This window comes from Heterodontus francisci, chromosome 7 (genome assembly GCF_036365525.1).
Source record: "Heterodontus francisci isolate sHetFra1 chromosome 7, sHetFra1.hap1, whole genome shotgun sequence".
NCBI lineage: Eukaryota > Metazoa > Chordata > Chondrichthyes > Heterodontiformes > Heterodontidae > Heterodontus > Heterodontus francisci.
Genome location: NC_090377.1, coordinates 99259985 through 99279870, shown reverse-complemented (window position 1 = coordinate 99279870; position 19886 = coordinate 99259985). Strand labels below are relative to the sequence as shown.

The 19886-nt window shown below is 45.0% G+C and overlaps 1 protein-coding gene across 12 annotated transcripts in view; it reads left to right on the top strand.

Annotated features, from left to right (window-relative positions):
• satb2 (SATB homeobox 2) overlaps nt 1-19886 on the top strand; it is a 299511-nt gene that overhangs the window by 68711 nt on the left and 210914 nt on the right. For 11 of the 12 annotated variants that reach the window (XM_068035703.1, XM_068035709.1, XM_068035705.1 and 8 more), the window contains 2 exons: nt 4528-4740; nt 5477-5632. In XM_068035703.1, coding sequence (XP_067891804.1) covers nt 4528-4740; nt 5477-5632 — 369 coding nt within the window. The remainder of the gene's footprint in view (nt 1-4527; nt 4741-5476; nt 5633-19886) is intronic. The other variant, XM_068035714.1, reaches the window with a different exon arrangement.

Genomic DNA, 19886 nt, shown 5'->3' with positions numbered 1-19886 from the left:
CTTACTAAATTTCTCGCAGAATTTCCTTACTTGGGGGTTAGGTGTAATTTCTTATTAAGGAGACAGGCCCAATTTTTTGCTGAAAGGATAGCATCAGGAGTTAACGTGGGTCAGAATCATCTGGGACTCAGTGCGGTTCTTGTGCCACTGGCTACATATAGCACTGAATCGTAGTCTTTTTTTTTAAGAGATACAGCACTGAAACAGGCCCTTCGGCCCACTGAGTCTGTGCCGACCAACAACCACCCATTTATACTAATCCTACATTTAATCCCATATTCCCTACCACATCCCCACAATTCTCCTACCACCTACCTACACTAGGGGCAATTTACAATGGCCAATTTACCTATCAACCTGCAAGTCTTTGGCTGTGGGAGGAAACCGGAAACCCACGCGGTCACAGGGAGAACTTGCAAACTCCGCACAGGCAGTACCCAGAACTGAACCGAGGTCGCTGGAGCTGTGAGGCTGTGGTGCTAACCACTGTGCCACCCAAATCTGTCTTCCAATGGGGTTTCAAAACTTGTCCATATTCTTTGGCCATTGATTATTGCAAGATTAGGGTAAGATGTTTGCATCTCTGATTCAGTCTTTTCAACCTTCTATCAGGTTTGTTCCTGTCTCAGCCTTTTCTTTTGTTGTTGCGGAACCCTGCCCTACCTCCCATCTTTTTGTTGCAGACAACTCTTCCTATTTTTATGCCTCTGGAGTTGGATGCTGTGTTTTTGCATTGGGCAGCCTGGTTGCTCCCCTACTCCTGTGGTTTTGTCGCCCCCACTAGCCTTGTCGCTGTCCCTGTCCATCATGCCCCTGATCCTGTTACCATTGAACCTGCCCTCTTGCCACTGATTTCAGATCTGACTCCAAAATAATGACCTTGGCATAGTAAAGTAGGCCTTAGGGTTAGGGTTGGGCCTAGGGCTGGAATTGGGTTTAGGTTTAAAATTAGGAATAAAGTTAGACTTATGGATAAGTTTAAGGCAGAGGTTAGGATTTGAGTTGAGCTTAGGGCTAGGACAGAATTTGGAGTTGGGGCTTGGATGAATCTATTTCAGGCATGATTTTATTTTGTTGAAGTGAGTTTGTTTTATATAGAAAGCTCTATAGCAGATGAACAGGTAGGGACTGGAGGCTGTGGGGTGATAGGGACACATTACTCGGGCCAATATATTTCAAACATTAACAGGAGGATTTTTAGATTTGTACTCATATTTTGTAAGGGAGGCACCAGCTTTTAACTGAGAGGATAAAAAAGAAAGACTTGAATTTATATAATGTCTTTCTTGGCTTCAGGATGTCCCAAAGAACCTAATAGCCAATGAAATACTTTTGAAGTGTAGTCACTGTTGCAATGAAGGAAGTGCAGCAGCCAATTTACACACAGCAAACTTCCACAAACAGCAATCTGATAATGACCAGATAATCTGTTTTTGTCATGTTGATTGAGGGATAAATATTGGCCAGGACACTGGAGATAATTCCCCTGCTCTTCTTCAAAATATTGCCATGGGACCTTTGACACCCACCTGAGAGGGCAGACAGGGCCTCGGTTTAATGCCATATCCGAAAGACGGTACCTCCGACAGTACAGCACTCCCTCAGTACTGATACTAACCCTCATTAAATAGTTGGTACTATCAACAATCCACTGAGCATACGGTACCAAATCCTTAGTGAGGAGTGAACACCAACTCTTCATTGAAGGGATAGTGCCAACATTTTACTGAGGGAGCAGCATCAACTCTCTGCTGAGAGCACAGCACCAATTCTTCATTGAGGATTTAGCATGAACTTCCCATTGAGACATCAACACCAAGTCTTTATTGGAAAAATACCTTTAATGTTTTACTGAGGGAATAGCAACAAATCTCGACCAAGTGGACAGGACAAGTGTCTAATTATGGAAGATCACCATACCTCCAGTAAGGGAAACCACCAATTCAGCAACCTCCCATTATTGAGGGATAGCACTTAAGCGAGTAGTTCCAGCTTCTTCCTGAGATGATGCCACTAACACTAAGGATGAGGGTGGTGGTGGGGAGAGATGTAAAGCCTACATTGGATGAAAAAAACTCAAATATACAAATATTTAGATTTAAATATAATTATTAAGACTAATGATAGGTATTCTCCTGTTATTGACACACAAGTAGACAAATAGACATAAAAAGTATGGCAGTAGCTGAGACAGAATTGAATTTTCAGTCTTCCACACTCCAACACCAGATTTGGAATTCAAGATTTATTGTCACGCTGGTATGTTGTGTTTCTCTTTCTTCAAGTAAAAGGTTTATGAAAAATAAATTTCAGTTTTCACAAAATTGCAGCTGAGGAAATGAAAGAAACTAACTCCCAGCATTCGCAAGTATGAAGTCTCAAATCAGGGTTATAGAGTTTACCGAATATGCACATGATATAATATGGACACGATATACCACCGGACTATTTTCAGTTCATACGTTTTAAAAATGAATACATTAAATGTCCCATTTAGATATTATTACCTCCGGCCCAACCCCCCCACCACACAACTAATGCCCCCCACCCCCGCACTACCACCACCCTGCCCACATTATCATCCTGATCCAACTGATGCTACTGGCTTTTCCTGGATACCAATTCTCCGTCAAAGTTTCCTACCTCCCTCCATAATGGGCTGTTGGCAGAGTTTCCTTCCTTTGCAATACTTCTGACACTTTCATTTCTGGAGAGGGGGAGGGGTCATACATCAGCGAGGGGCACAAGCAGGCAGTCTGGAGGCTGGCAGTACTAGATTCTTAGTGAAGCATAAGACAAAGATTCCCAAGAGCAAACAGCTGCTGGAGAATGAGAGAGCACGGCTTGTAGAATACAGATGTTCATCCATGACCCCTCCATCGTGTAGCAACACTAGGTCACCAACCACAGAAGACAGAGTCTGTAGCAATTAACCGGTGTCTATGGTGACAACTGACTAAATCCTTAAATATATGGAGGCTTTATATATAAATATATACTATTCTAGGAGTGGCAGTTAGTTGACAGAGGAGCTGTTGAAATTTGCAGTCTATTTTGTAGGCCAGACATTCACACACTCACTGATGTAGACTGCAAGGCAGCACTGAGCCATGCACCTGGCTTTTTAAAACTAAATTGCACCTCATTAAATTACAATTAAATGGAATCATGATTTTAAAAAAGTCACTTGAGTTGTTTTGCATATTGAAATCCTAATGCTTTCCAGGTGAATAAAGGGCTGGATATTTATTTATACAAATGTAACATATTTCAGATGATCTTGATTTAACCTACTGTATGCAAAGCAAAGCTGAGGTCCTTTTCACTATAGTTGCAGGCAAGGAAGCAATTCATTTTGAAATGAGTTATTAAAAGGGGATTTTTTGTTGTTGTCATGAAATTTAACTCTTTGTGTAACTTTGCACAGGAGGAGGGGCCCTTGCAGGTGATGGGAATGGTTTTTTCTGGACAACTTTCTCCCCATCACCTCTTTTCCCAAAGGCACCGAGCTTGTTGCTGTACTGTTCCATGAGCTCAAATGGAGGATTCTTAACTGCCTTCTGTCATCATGCTCCTTTAATCTTCAAACTCGCATATCATCAAAAATGATGAAAATAGTCAGAGTACAGGTTGAATGATGAATTTAAGTAAAGTGCGGAGTTATGTGAAGAACTCAATTAAAGAGATATGACCACATTAAAAATTTAATTTCCTGGACCAAGTTCTTTGACGTAGGGATCAACTTCATTGAGCCTTTTGACAATGGGTGTAGAATTACGATATTAAAACATATTACATTACCATCTCAATTATAAATAACCTTAGCAGAAGGTTCCAAACTCAGTACTTAATACTAGACAGCGAAACATAGACACAATAAATACGAAGCAACTTATCATATTTAAATGTTTTCTAAAGTAAAGTCTGGGCCATCAAAAAAAGCCCTTTTCCTATGGGTGTTGTTTATTTAACTGCGATACTCAAGTAAAGGCCAATAGCTATAGTGCGGTGCAATACCAAGGTTAAAAAGAGTAGGGAGAAGATATGGTGTATGAAGATGTCATGGCTGGGTGATGCACAGCTTGGACTACAAAAGCTTGTAGATGATCAGGCATTATTGAGTGATGGCTCTTGCATGGGTGAAATGGAAAGAACCACCAGCACACTTGGAAGTGAAAATTGTTTTATCTTATAGGGTTTCACATTCCAACGCCTGCCCATTAAACTGCTTTAGTTGTGAAAGTTTTGAAGCTGATTTGTGAGTTAATTTTGCTATTATCAACACCAACATTTTGCTGAAACAGACTGAAAGCAAATTCAGAACTTGGGCACAATTTATCAATGGGCTCTTATCTTAGCCTGCATCCAAAAAGACTTGATGTGATGACATTAGCTGCTTCAATTGTGCTGCAGAATACCAAAAGCATTAGTACTGCAGGAAATACTGGAGTATAGTATGGGGGCTGTTCGGGACAGGGTATTCACACTGGATTTTTTTTTACTGACATTGGGTGCCTTCTACACCAGGGCTTGCTATCAGAGATCCTCCGCAAAGAGGAAGATCCTAGAACAGCATCCCAGTCACTTCTTGTAAATCTAAGAGCCATGCAGAACTTCCTGAACCTTCCAGAGGCAGAGCGTGACAGAATTTACCAGGAGGAGAGAGAACGAAGCATGAACCCAAACATCTCCATGGTCTCGCCTTCAGCAGGCAGCCCAGGGTCTTCTCGAGCCTCTCAGGTACTCAAAAAGCCAGCTTTTTTTTTATTGATTGAGGAACTAAAAGCAGACTTGCACACTTTTTAAAATGAACGTGGTAGAATACATAAATGTAAATCGGCATCCAGGAAATTAAACCATCAAATCAGCTGCATTTCTTTCAGTGTTCCATGAAATTTAAATTTTTTCATTTACAGTGATTTCCTATGTGAAATTATCAGCATCCATGGCTAGCATAATAATGATAATGATGGTATACTGTACATACCGGGTTGACATATGTAATGCGTTAATAAAGGATGAGCTAGACTTTTGGGAGCACATTAAATTGAGTAATAATTTATTATTTAGGGGTCTCTACCCATTTACTCATTTTTTCTAGGAGAATTGGTTCTTCCTCTCTAAGGCATGTTTTTTTTAATCTTCGTGCATATGTGCTGCTTTATCAGTTTTTTTTCTCTCCTTCCAATAAAATGTTTATTATTACTGGGCATGATTTGCACAGCCTACCTTAGTGATTTGGTAAACAGCATGAAAAGTGCTTTACTGTGTTTGTACGTCCTATAGGAATGCTCTGTTCCTGAACAGCAATTATTTCTAATCACAATTAACCTGATTAGAATAATGGACAGGAAGTGTCCTCCATAGCTAATGCAGTTTGGCATCAGCTGACTGAAATCCGCTGATGATTTGTGCACAGATGGCTGGCTGAAAGCAGTTTTCATTTTAATTTTTTTTGGTACTACTCTCTCGGTAGGCCAAGACCTCTGCGTCGACATCGGACCTTATGGTTAAGGTGGAGAGCACGAACCTCAGCATCACATCAGCCATTTACGATGAGATCCAGCAAGAGATGAAACGGGCCAAAGTGTCTCAGGCATTGTTTGCAAAGGTGGCAGCAAATAAAAGTCAGGTGAGAGGGTTACCAGCCACATTGTTCTTAACATCTCTTGCCCTGATACTGAATGATACTGTTTCTTCTCTGTCAACTGGCTGTCCTCACTATATGCTGACTAGTGTTCCATGTTAGCCATAAAATAAAATCAGGTTATCTCAATTATGGTTTTGGAAACTACCATCTGTGTCACACAAAGCAAATCAGAATCTCTTCATAAGACTTCACTTCTTTGCTATAGTAACAGTTGTAAAAGCTCACATCTAAAGTACTTGCTGCATGTTTCTCATGGAAGTCATTTGTGGCCCCTGGGCTGTGCATGGCTCTTGAAATCTGCAGTGTGGCCTGCAAAGAAGGTGCAACACAATCTTATTTGCCCTTATTTTTGTTATTCACTGGCTTGTCCAGTTTGAATTTTGTGGGCCAGTTGGTTTGGAAGGGGCTGTGTTTTATCATTATTGCCTCACTGGTGGATAAACCCGAATTGTAGAACTGAGAACTGTTAGAATCAGCAGCTTCAGGTATATACAAATAAGTGGGAACATTCATTTAAACTTTCTTTGGCTCCTTGAAACTCCATGGTACACACTTGCGTGTCCCATAAAGACAAAACTTTGAACAGCCTTGGTGTAAGGCCACATTCCTCATATCTTCTTTCACACAGTACATTGCGGTCAACTCCAGGTGAACTCCAGTGTTAGTCCAGCTCTATGTTGGTTGGTTATTCATTTCAGATCCACTGTGCGGACAAATGCCACCAGTGAGTATGGAAGTTAATCTATGTTAATATCTTAGATGCCCTTCTGTTTTTCTTTTGGCTTCATTTTTCCCATTGTGAAGTATACTGATCATAGACATTCTAAGATCAGTGTGCATCTCATGGGAAAAATTGTTTCATAATCGACTTTGTATAACGATGTAGCAATATCCTCAGACTGGATGTCATTATGCATCAACAGCACAGATTGTACTGGGAGTTAAGGTCTATTCTGACAGCTTATGTTCACACAAGATGGACCCAAAACTGAACAATCCATCCTCGCAATATGTATTATTTAAAAGAAATGATAGGCATATTTCAGAATTATTTCAAGCCTGTAATCTATTATTCAGATTCAGATAATAATTATAAATTGCTTGAGCTGCAGATTTTGCAGCTTATGACATCAACCAAACCCCACGAGTATGTTACCAACTTGTAATCACTCCAAGATATCCATTATTCTCTATTTATACCACACATGTGGTCTGAAAAATGATGGTTTATTCAAGCAGTGTTATTTCACCACTGCAACTAATTTCACTGTCCCGGCTCAAGTCTTCCATTGTCACAGCTCACTTCCATTGACTGTGGGACTACCTCAGAGACCTTCACATGCTTTACCCATCCCTCATGCGCTCACTGCTCATGACAAAGTCTTGCAGGAGTGGTCAATTTAAACAAACACACCCAGCAGCAACCTGACGTGAGCAAATCAGCTGTCCGACGTACATCCCACTGCGATTTTCATCCTGTCCGACTCGATCCCACCCGATTTACACCACATGCCGATTTACACCCTGTCCTGATTTACACCCAGTCTCTATCAATGCCACATCCCAATTTACACCACATCCCAATTTACAACCCGTCCTGATTTACACCACGTCTCGATTTACACCCAGTCCCGATTTACACCCAATCCCAATATACACCCAGTCTCGATTTACAACCAGTCTCGAATTACACCTAGTCCCTATTTACACCCAGTTTCAATTTACACCCAGTCCCGATTTAAACCCAGTCTCAATTTACCCGCAGTCTTGATTTACACCCAGTCCCGATTTACACCCAGTCTCGATTTACACCCCATCCCCATTTACATCCAGTCTCGATTTACATCTGATCCCCTTTTACACCCATGCTGAATTACACCCCTCACCTGATTTACACCCACCGCAATTTACACCCTGTTCCGATTTACACCCAGTCTTGATTTACACCTCATCCCGATTTACAACCCCATGATATACACCCAGTCCCAATTTACACCCAGTCCCGATTTAAACCCAGTCCCGATTTAAACCCAGTCCCAATTTAAACCCGGTCCCGATTTACACCCGGTCCCGATTTACATCCGGCCCCGATTTACACCCCATCCCCATTTACATCCAGTCTCGATTTACATCCGGTCCCCTTTTACATCCATGCTGAATTACACCCCTCCCATGATTTACACCGGTCCCAATTTACACCCACCACAATTTACACCCTGTCCCGATTTACACCCAGTCTTGATTTGCACCCCATCCCGATTTACAACCCCTGATATACACCCAGTCCTGATTTACACCACGTCCCGATTTACACCCGTCCCGATTTACACAGTCTCAATTTACACCCAGTCCAGACATACACCCAGACTCAATTTACACCATTCCGATTTACACCCGCCCCGAATTACACCCCGTTGCGATTTACACCACATCCCGATTTACACCCAGTCCCGATTTACACCCTGTCCTGATTTACACCAGTCTCAATTTATATCCTGTCCCGATTTCTACCCAGTCCCGATTTCTACCCAGTCCTGGTTTACACCCAGTCCCGATTTACACCGGTCCGAATTTACACCCCGTCCTGATTTATGCCCAGTCTTGATTTACACCTAGTCTCGATTTACACCCAGTCCTGATTTACCCCACATCCCGATTTACACCCCATCCCAATTTATGTCCAGTCCTGATTTACATGTAGTCTCGATTTACACCGAGTCCTGATTTACCCCACATCACGATTTATACCCCATCCCAATTTATGCCCAGTCCCGATTTATGCCCAGTCCCGATTTACGCCCAGTCCCAATCTACACCCAGTCCCGATTTAAACCCAGTCCCGATTTAAACCCGGTCTCGATTTACACCCGGTCCCGATTTACATCCGGCCCCGATTTACACCCCATCCCCATTTACATCCAGTCTCGAGTTACATCCGGTCCCCTTTTACACCCATGCTGAATTACACCCCTCCCCTGATTTACACTGGTCCCAATTTACACCCACCACAATTTACACCCTGTCCCGATTTACACCCAGTCTTGATTTGCACCCCATCCCGATTTACAACCCCCTTATATACACCCAGTCCCAATTTACACTACGTCCCGATTTACACCCGTCCCGATTTACACCCGTCCCAATTTACACAGTCTCGATTTACACCCAGTCCAGACATACACCCAGACTCAACTTACACCATTCCGATTTACACCCGCCCCGATTTACACCCCATTGCGATTTACACCCCATCCCAATTTACACCCAGTCCCGATTTACAGCCCGTCCTGATTTACACCAGTCTCAATTTACATCCTGTCCCGATTTACAACCCATCCCGATTTCTACCCCGTCTCGATTTCTACCCAGACCCGTTTACAACCCGTCCCGATTTACACCCAGTCCCGATTTACACCCCATCCCGATTTACACCCCATCCTGATTTACACCAGTCTCAATTTACATCCTTTCCCGATTTACAACCCGTCCTGATTTCTACCCAGTCTCGATTTCTACCCAGTCCCGTTTACAACCCGTCCCGATTTACACCCAGTCCCGATTTACACCCAGTCCCGATTTACACTGGTCCGAATTTACACCCAGTCTCGATTTACACCCAGTCTCGATTTACCCCACACCCTGACTTAGACCCTGTCCCGATTTACACCCCGTCCCGATTTATGCCCAGTCCTGATTTACACCTATTCTCGATTTACACCCAGTCCTGATTTACCCCACATCCCGATTTACACCCTGTCCCAATTTATGTCCAGTCCTGATTCTCACGTAGTCTCGATTTACACCGAGTCCTGATTTACCCCACATCCCGATTTATACCCAGTCCCAATTTATGCCCAGTCCCGAATTACACCCATCCTGATTTACACTGCGTCCACATTTACACCCTATCCCTATTTACATCACATCCCTATTTACACCCCGTTACGATTAACAACCAGTCCCGATTTTTACCCAGTCTCGAATTACACCTAGTCTCGATTTACACCCAGTCTCGATTTACACCTGGTCCTGATTTAAACGCAGTCTCGATTTACTCGCAGTCTTGATTTACACCCAGTCCCGATTTACACCCAGTCTCAGTTCACATCCAGTCCCTATTTACACCCCGTCCCGATTTACACGCAGTCTTGATTTACACCCCATCCTGATTTACATCCAGCCCCGATTTACATCCAATCTCCATTTATATCCATCCCCACTTTACACCCTGTCCCCATTTACATCCAGTCTCGATTTGCATCCGATCCCGATTTACACCCAGTCCTGATTTACACTTGTCCCCTTTTACACCCATGCTGAATTACACACCCTCCCCTGATATACACCGGTCCCAATTTATACCCACCCCAATTTACACCCTGTCCTGATTTACACCCAGTCTTGATTTACACCCCATCCCGATTTACAACCCCCTGATATACACCCAGTCCCGATTTGCACAGTCTTGATTTACACCCAGTCCAGACATACACCCAGACACAATTTACACCATTCCGATTTACACTCCGTCCCAATTTACACCCCGTCCCGATTTACACCCTGTCTCGATTTACACTCGTCCCCTTTTACAACCATCCCCAATTACACCCCACCCCCACCCCAATTTATATCAGTCCTGATTTACATCAGTCCGGATTTACAACCATCCTGATTAACATACACCCTGAAGTAAACCCTGCCACGATTTACACCCGTCCCAATTTAGACTCAGTCCCAATTTACCCCCAGTCTCGATTCACACCCAGTCCTGATTTACATCCATCCCTCTTTACATCTTTCCGGATTTACACCCTGTCCCGATTTACACCCGTCCCGATTATACCCGTCCTGATTTACACCCGTTCCCGATTTACACCCGTTCCCGATTTACACCCGTTCCCGATTTACAGCCACCCGATTTACAGCCAGTCCCGATTTACACCTGTCCCGATTTACACCTGTCCCAATTTACACCACATCCCGATTTACATCTGTCCTGATTTTACACCCAGTACCGAATTACACCCCATCCCAATTTACAGCCAGTCCTGTTTTACATCAGTCCTGATTGACACCACATCCCGATTTACACCCGTCCTGATTTTACACCCAGTTCCGAATTATACCCCGTCCTGAATTAGACCTGTCCCGATTTACACCACATCCCGATTTCACACCTAGGCCCTATTTTTCACCCAGTCTTGATTTACACCATGTCCCGATTTACACCCCATCCTGATTTCAGCACTGTCCCCATTTACACCCAGTCCCGAATTACACCCAGTCTCGATTTACACCCCGTCCCGATATATACACAGTCTTGATTTACACCCCATCCTGATTTACACCTAGTCCCGATTTACACCCAGTCCCGATTTACACCCAGTCCCAATTTACACCCAGTCCTGAATTACACACAGTCTCGATTTACACTCGTCCCCTTTTCCACCCATCCTGAATTACACCCAACCCCCCACCACAATTTATATCAGTCCTGATTTACATTAGTCTGGATTTACAACCTTCCTGATTAACATACATCACGAATTAAACCCCGCCATGATTTACACCCGTCCCAATTTAGACACAGTCCCGATTTACACCCAATCCCGATTTACACCCAGTTCCGATTTACGCCCACTTTGATTTACACCCGGTCCCTATTTACACCCTGTCCCAATTTATACCTGTCCTGATTTGCACCCCCCCCCCTCTGATTTACACCCAGGCCCGTTTTACACCCATTCACTTTTACACCCATCACTCGTTACCACCCTCCCCTCCCCCAGTTAACACAAGTCCCGATTTATACCAGTCTGGATTTAGACCCCGTCTTGATTTACACCCCGTCCTGATTAACACACGCCCCAATTAACAGGAAGCCCTGACTTACACCCGTCCTGATTTACACCCCATCCCGATTTACCATCGTTCCAATTTACACTCGTCCCAATTTACAACCAGTCCCGATTTACACCACATCTCGATTTACACATGTCCTGATTTTACACCCAGTACCGAAGTACACCCTGTCCCGATTTACACCCTGTCCCGATTTACATGGGCCCCAATTTACAGCCAGTCCCGATTTACACCCCGTCCCGATTTTACTCCCCATCCTGATTTACACTAGTCCTGATTGACCCCACATCCCGATTGACACCACATCCCGATTGACACCACATCCCGATTGACACCAACTCCTGATTTACACCACCTCCCGATTTACACCCAGTCTCAATTTACACCCAGTCTCAATTTACACCCAATCCCGATTTACACCAAGTCCCGATTTACACAGAATCTCTATTTACACCCAGTCCCGATTTACATTCAGTCCTGATTTACACACATTCTCGATTTATACCCCATCCCGACTTACACCCAATGTCATTTTACACCCAGTCCTGATTTACGCCCAGTCTCGATTTATACCCAGTGCCGATTTACACCCAGCAAAATTTACACCCCTACCTGTTTGCACTAGTCACGAATTATACCAGTCTCCTTTTCAACTGTCCTGATTTACAAACGCCCCAAATTACACCCCGTCCTGAATTACACCTGTCCCGATTTGAACCCAATCTCCATTTACACCGAGTCCTGATTTACACCCAGTCTCGATTTACACCCAGTCCCGATTTAGACCCATTCTTGATTTACAAACAGTCTCGATTTACAACCAGTCCTAATTTACACCACAGCCCGATTTACACCCCGTCTCAATTTGCACTCGTCCCCTTTTACACACACCCCGAATTACACCTGCCCCCTACCCCAATTTATATCAGTCCTGACGTACACCCGTCTGGATTTACAGCCATCCTGATTAACAAACACCCAGAATTATACCTCGCCCCGATTTACACTCAGTCCCGATTTACACCCAGACCCGATTTACACCATATCCCGATTTAGCCCTAGTCTCGATTTACAACCAGTCCTGATTTACACACATCCCTGTTTACACACAGTCTCGATTTACACTCAGCCTTGATTTAGACCCAGTCCCGATTTAGACCCAGTCCCAATTTATACCCCGTCCCGATTGACACACTGTCCCAATTTACTGCCAGTCTCGATTTACACTCAATCCCGATTTACTCCCAGTCTTGATTTATACACAGTCCCGACTTACACCCCGTCCAGTTTTACACCCCGTCCAGATTTACACCCAGTCTCGATGTACACCCAGTCTCGATTTACACCGGTCTGGATTTACACCCAGTCTCCATTTACACCCAGCCTCGATTTACACCCCGTCCCGCTTTACACCCCATCCCGATTTACGTCCAATCCTGATTTACACCTAGTCTCGATTTACACCCAGTCCTGATTTACCCCACAACCCGATTTACACCCCATCCCGATTTACATCCAGTCCTGATTTATAACCCCTCCGATTTACACCCGTTCCAATTTGCACCCAGTCCTGATTTACAACCAGTCCCGATTTTCACCCAGTCTCAATTCACACCCAGTCCCGATTTACACCCAGTCTCAATTTACAACCAGTCTTGATTTACACCCGATCCCGATTTACATCCAGTCATTATGTACACCCAGTCTCGATTTACATCCAGTCCCGATTTACACCCAGTTTCGATTTACATCCGGTCCCGATTTACACCCCATCCAGATTTAAACTTGTCGGCATTTACACCCATGCTGAATTACACCCCCTCCCCAGATTTATACCGGTCCCAATTTACACCCACATCAATTTACACCCTGTCCCGATTTACACCCAGTCTTGATTTACAGCCCATCCCGATTTACACTCCCCGATATACACCAGTCCCAATTTACACCCCGTCCTGATTTACACCCCGTCCTGATTTACACCCAGTCCCGATTTACACCCAGTTCAGACATACACCCAGACTCGATTTACATTTAGTCCAGAATTACACCTGTCCTGATTTGCACCATTCTGATTTACACCCGCTCCAATTTATACCCTGTTCTGATTTACACCCCGTCCCGATTTACACCCGTCCTGATTTACACCCAACCCCGCACCCCAATTTATATCAGTCCTGATTTACATCAGTCCGGATTTACAACCATCCTGATTAACATACATCCCAATTTAGACACAGTCCCGATTTACACCCAATCCCGATTACCACCCAGTCCCAATTTACACCCACTCTCGATTTACGCACAGTCCCGATTTACGCACAGTCCCGATTTACACCCAGTCCCGATTTACACCCAGTCCAGAATTACACACAGTCCCGATTTGCACACAGTCCTGATTTACACACAGTCCTGATTTACACACAGTCCCGATTTACACCCAGCCCCGATTTACTCCCAGCCCCGATTGACACCCAGTCCCGTTTTACACCCGTTATCTTTTACACCGATCCCTAATTACAACCGTCCCCACCCCCAATTAACACAAGTACCGATTTATACCAGTCTGGATTTTGACCCCGTCACGATTTACAGCCCGTCCCAATGGACACACATGCCAATTAACAGGAAGTCCCGATTTACACCCGTCCTGATTTACACCCCATCCCGATTTACACTCGTTCCGATTTACACGCGTCCCAATTTACAGCCCGTTCCGATTTACACCACATCCCGTTTTACACCCGTTCTGATTTTACTGCCAGTACAGAAGTACACCCTGTCCTGATTTACCCCACATCCCGATTTCACACGCAGGCCCAATTTTTCACCCCGTCCTGATTTACACCCAGTCTTGATTTACACCCCGTCCCGATTTACACACAGTATCAATTTACACCCAGTCCCGATTTGCACCCAGTCCCGATTGACACCGATCCCCGATTTACCCCCAGTCCCGATTTACCCCCAGTCCCGATTTACAGTCAGTCCCAATTGACACCACATCCCGATTTACAACCATCCTGATTTTACACCCCGTCCTGATTTTACACCCCCTCCCGACTTACACCCCGTCCCGACTTACACCCCGTCCCGACTTACACCCCGTCCCGATTTTACACCCCGTCCCGATTTTACACCCCGTCCCGATTTTACACCCAGTCTCGATTTTGACCTGTCCCGATTTACCCCACATCCCCATTTTACACACAGGCCCGATTTTTCACCCAGTCCCAATTTACACCTTGTCCTAATTTACACCAGTCCTGATTGACAGCACCTCACGATTTACACCCTTCCTCATTTTACACCCAGTATCAAATTACACCCTGTCCGGAGTTACACCTGTCCTGATTTACACCCGTCCTGATTTTACTCCCCATCCTGATTTAGACGCATCCCGATTCACACCACATCCCGATTTCACACGCAGGCCTGATTTTTCACCCAGTCCCGATTTACACCTTGTGCTAATTTACACCCCGTCCCGATTTACACCCAGTCTTGATTTACACCCCGTCCCGATTTACACACAGTATCAATTTACACCCAGTCCCGATTTGCACCCAGTCCCGATTGACACCAATCCCCGATTTACCCCCAGTCCCGATTTACCCCCAGTCCCGATTTACAGTCAGTCCCAATTGACACCACATCCCGAATTACAACCGTCCTGAATTTACACCCCGTCCTGAATTTACACCCCGTCCTGATTTTACACCCCCTCCCGACTTACACCCCGTCCCGACTTACACCCCGTCCCGACTTACACCCCGTCCCGATTTTACACCCCGTCCCGATTTTACACCCCGTCCCGATTTTACACCCAGTCTCGATTTTGACCTGTCCCGATTTACCCCACATCCCCATTTTACACACAGGCCCGATTTTTCACCCAGTCCCAATTTACACCTTGTCCTAATTTACACCAGTCCTGATTGACAGCACCTCACGATTTACACCCTTCCTCATTTTACACCCAGTATCAAATTACACCCTGTCCGGAGTTACACCTGTCCTGATTTACACCCGTCCTGATTTTACTCCCCATCCTGATTTAGACGCATCCGATTCACACCACATCCCGATTTCACACGCAGGCCTGATTTTTCACCCAGTCCCGATTTACACCTTGTGCTAATTTACACCCCGTCCCGATTTACACCCAGTCTTGATTTACACCCCATCCCGATTTACACACAGTATCGATTTACACACAATTGCGATTACATCACATCCTGATTTACACCCAGTCCTGATTTACATCCCGTCCCGATTTGCACTCATTCTAATTTACACTTGTCCCAATTTACAGTCAATACCAATTGACAACGCATCCCGATTTACATCCGTCCTGATCTTACACCCAGTACCATATTGCACCCAGTACCATATTACACCCTGTCCCGGTTTACACCACGTCCCGATTGACACCACATCCCGATTTACATCCGTCCTGATTTTACACCCAGTACCGAATTACACCCCGTCCCGATTTGCACCCAGTCCCGATTTACATCCAGTCCAGATTTACACACAGTCCCGATTTACTTCCAGTCCCGATGTACACCCAGTCCCGATGTACACCCAGTCCCGATGTACACCCAGTCCCGATTTACACCCAGTCCCGATTTACACCCAGTCCAGATTTACACCCAGTCCAGATTTACGCCCAGTCCACATTTGCACCCTGTCCCAATTTACACCACAGCCCGATTTACACCCAGTCTCGATTTACACCCCGTCTCAATTTACACTCGTCCCATTTTACACACCCCCCGAATTACACCTGCCGCCCACCCCGATTTATATCAGTCCTGACGTACACCCGTCCGGATTTACAGCCATCCTGATTAACAAGCACCCAGAATTAAACCTCTCCCCGATTTACACCCAATCCTGATTTACACCACATCCTGATTGACCCCTAGTCCCGATTTTGACCTGTCCCGATTTACCCCACATCCCCATTTTACACACAGGCCCGATTTTGCACCCAGTCCCGATTTACACCTTGTCCTAATTTACACCAGTCCTGATTGACACCACCTCCCGATTTACACCCTTCCTCATTTTACACCCAGTATCAAATTACACCCTGTCCGGAGTTACACCTGTCCTGATTTACCCCCGTCCTGATTTTACTCCCCATCCTGATTTAGACGCGTCCCGATTCACACCACATCCCGATTTCACACGCAGGCCTGATTTTTCACCAAGACCCGATTTACGCCTTGTGCTAATTTACACCCCGTCCTGATTTACACCCAGTCTTGATTTACACCCCATCCCGATTTACACCCAGTCTCGATTTACACCCAGTCCCGATTTACACTAGTCCCCTTTTACACCCATCCTGAATTACACCCCACCCCGCATCACAATTTATATCAGTCCTGATTTACATTAGTCCGGATTTACAACCTTCCGGATTAACATACATCACGAATTAAACCCCGCCACGATTTACACCCGTCCCAAATTACACACAGTCCCGATTTACACCCAATCCTGATAACATCACATCCCGATTTACTCCCAGTCCTGATTTACATCCCGTCCCAATTTGCACTTATTCCAATTTACACTTATTCCAATTTACACTCATCCCTATTTACAGTCAGTCTCAATTGACGCTACATCCCGATTTACAGCCGTCCTGATTTTACACCCCGTGCCGACTTACACCCCGTGCCGACTGACGCCCCGTGCCGACTGACACCCCGTGCCGACTGACACCCCGTCCCGACTTACACCCAGTCTTGATTTACACACAATCTCGATTTACACCCAGTCCCAATTTATACTCAGTCTCTATTTACACCCAGTCCCGATTTACACCCAGTCCCGATTTACACTCAGTCTCGATTTACAACCAGGCCCGATTTACACTCAGTCCCGATTTACGCACGGTCCCGATTTAAACCCAGTCTTCAGTTACACTCAGTCCCGATTTACACTCAGTCCCGATTTACACTCAGTCCCGATTTACAACCAATCCCGATTTATAACCAATCCTGATTTACACCCAGTCCCGATTGATACTCAGTCTCTATTTACACCCAGTTCCGATTTACACCCAGTCTCGATTTACACACAGTTTCGGTTTACACCCAGTCTTGATTTACAACCAGCCCTGATTTACACCCATCCCTGTTTGCACCCAGTTTCGATTTACACCCAGTCTTAATTTACACCAGTCCCGATTTACAACCAGTCCCGATTTACAACCAGTCCCGATTTACACCCAGTCCAGATTTGCACCCAGTCCCGATTTACACAGTCTCAATTTACAACCAGTCCCGATTTCCACACAGTCTCTATTTACATCCAGTCCCGATTTACATTCAGTCCCGATTTACACACCGTCTCGATTCACACTCTGTCTCAATTTACACACAGTCTTGGTTTACACCCATTTCCAATTTACACCCAGTCTCGATTTACAACCAATCCCGATTTACACCCAGTTCCGATTTACACCCAGTTCCGATTTACACCCTATCTCGATTTAGACCCAGTCCTGATTGACACCACATCCCGATTGATACCACACCCCGATTGACACCACATCCCGATTGACACCAACTCCTGATTTACACCACCTCCCGATTTACACCCAGTCTCAATTTACACCCAGTCTCAATTTACACCCAGTCATAATTTACACCAAGTCCCGATTTACACCAAGTCCCGATTTACACAGAATCTCTATTTACACCCAGTCCCGATTTACATTCAGTCCTGATTTACACACATTCTCGATTTATACCCCATCCCGACTTACACCCAATGTCATTTTACACCCAGTCCTGATTTACACCCAGTCTCGATTTATACCCAGTGCCGATTTACACCCAGCAAAATTTACACCCCTACCTGTTTGCACTAGTCACGAATTATACCAGTCTCCTTTTCAACTGTCCTGATTTACAAACACCCCAAATTACACCCCGTCCTGAATTACACCTGTCCCGATTTGAACCCAATCTCCATTTACACCGAGTCCTGATTTACACCCAGTTTCGATTTACACCCAGTCTCGATTTACACCCAGTCTTGATATACATGCAGTCCCCATTTACAACCAGTCTCGATTTACACCCAGTCCTGATTTACACCCAGTCCGGATTTACACCCAGTCTTGATATACATGCAGTCCCCATTTACAACCAGTCTCGATTTACACCCAGTCCTGATTTACACCCCTACCTGTTTGCACTTGTCATGATTTATACCAGTCCGGTTTTCCAACAGTCCTGATTTACAAACAACGCAAATTACACCCCGTCGCGATATACAATCTGTCCCGATTGACACCCGTCCCAATTTACACCCGTCCCAATTTACACCCGTCCTGATTTATACCATGTCCCGATTTACACCCAGTACTGATTTACACCCAGTCCTGATTTACACCACATCTTGATTTACCCCTTGTCTTGATTTACACCCATCCCTGTTTACACCCATCCCTGTTTACACCCATCCCTGTTTACACCCAGTCTCGATTTACACCAGTCTCGCATTACACTCTGTCCCGATTTACACCCAGACCTGATTTACACCTGTCTCGATTTACACCAGTCTCGATTTACACCAGTCTCGATTTACACCCAGTCTCGATTTACACCAGTCTCGCATTACACTCGGTCCCGATTTACACCCAGTCCCGATTTATACACAGTCTCGATTTACAACCAGTACCGATTTACACCCAGTCTCTATTTACAACCAGTCTCCATTTACACCCAGTCCTGATTTACACCCAGTCCTGATTTACACCCAATTCTGATTTACACCTAGTCTCAATTTACACCCAGTTCCAATTTACACCCGGTCTCGATTTACACCCAGTCTCGAAATACACACAGTCTCAATTTACACCCAGTTCCCATTTACACCCGGTCTCGTTTTACAACCAGTCTTGAATTGCACACGGTCTCGATTTACACCCAGTTCCGATTTACACCCAGTTTCAATATACACACAGTGCCGATTTACACCCGTTCTTCTTTACACACAGTCTCGATTTAAACCGAGTTCCGACTTACACCCAGTCTCGATGTACAACCAGTCCTGATTTACACCTGGTCTTGATTTACAACCAGTCTCGAATAACACACTGTCTCGATTTAAACCGAGTTCCGACTTACACCCAGTCTCTATTTACAACCAGTCCTGATTTATACCTGGTCTTGATTACACCCAGTCCCGATTTACACCCAGTCCCGATTTACACACAGTGCCGATTTACACCCAGTCCCGATTTACTCACAGTCTCGATTTAAACCGAGTTCCGACTTACACCCAGTCTCGACTTACAGCCAGTCTCGACTTACACCCAGTCTCGACTTACACCCAGTCTCGAATT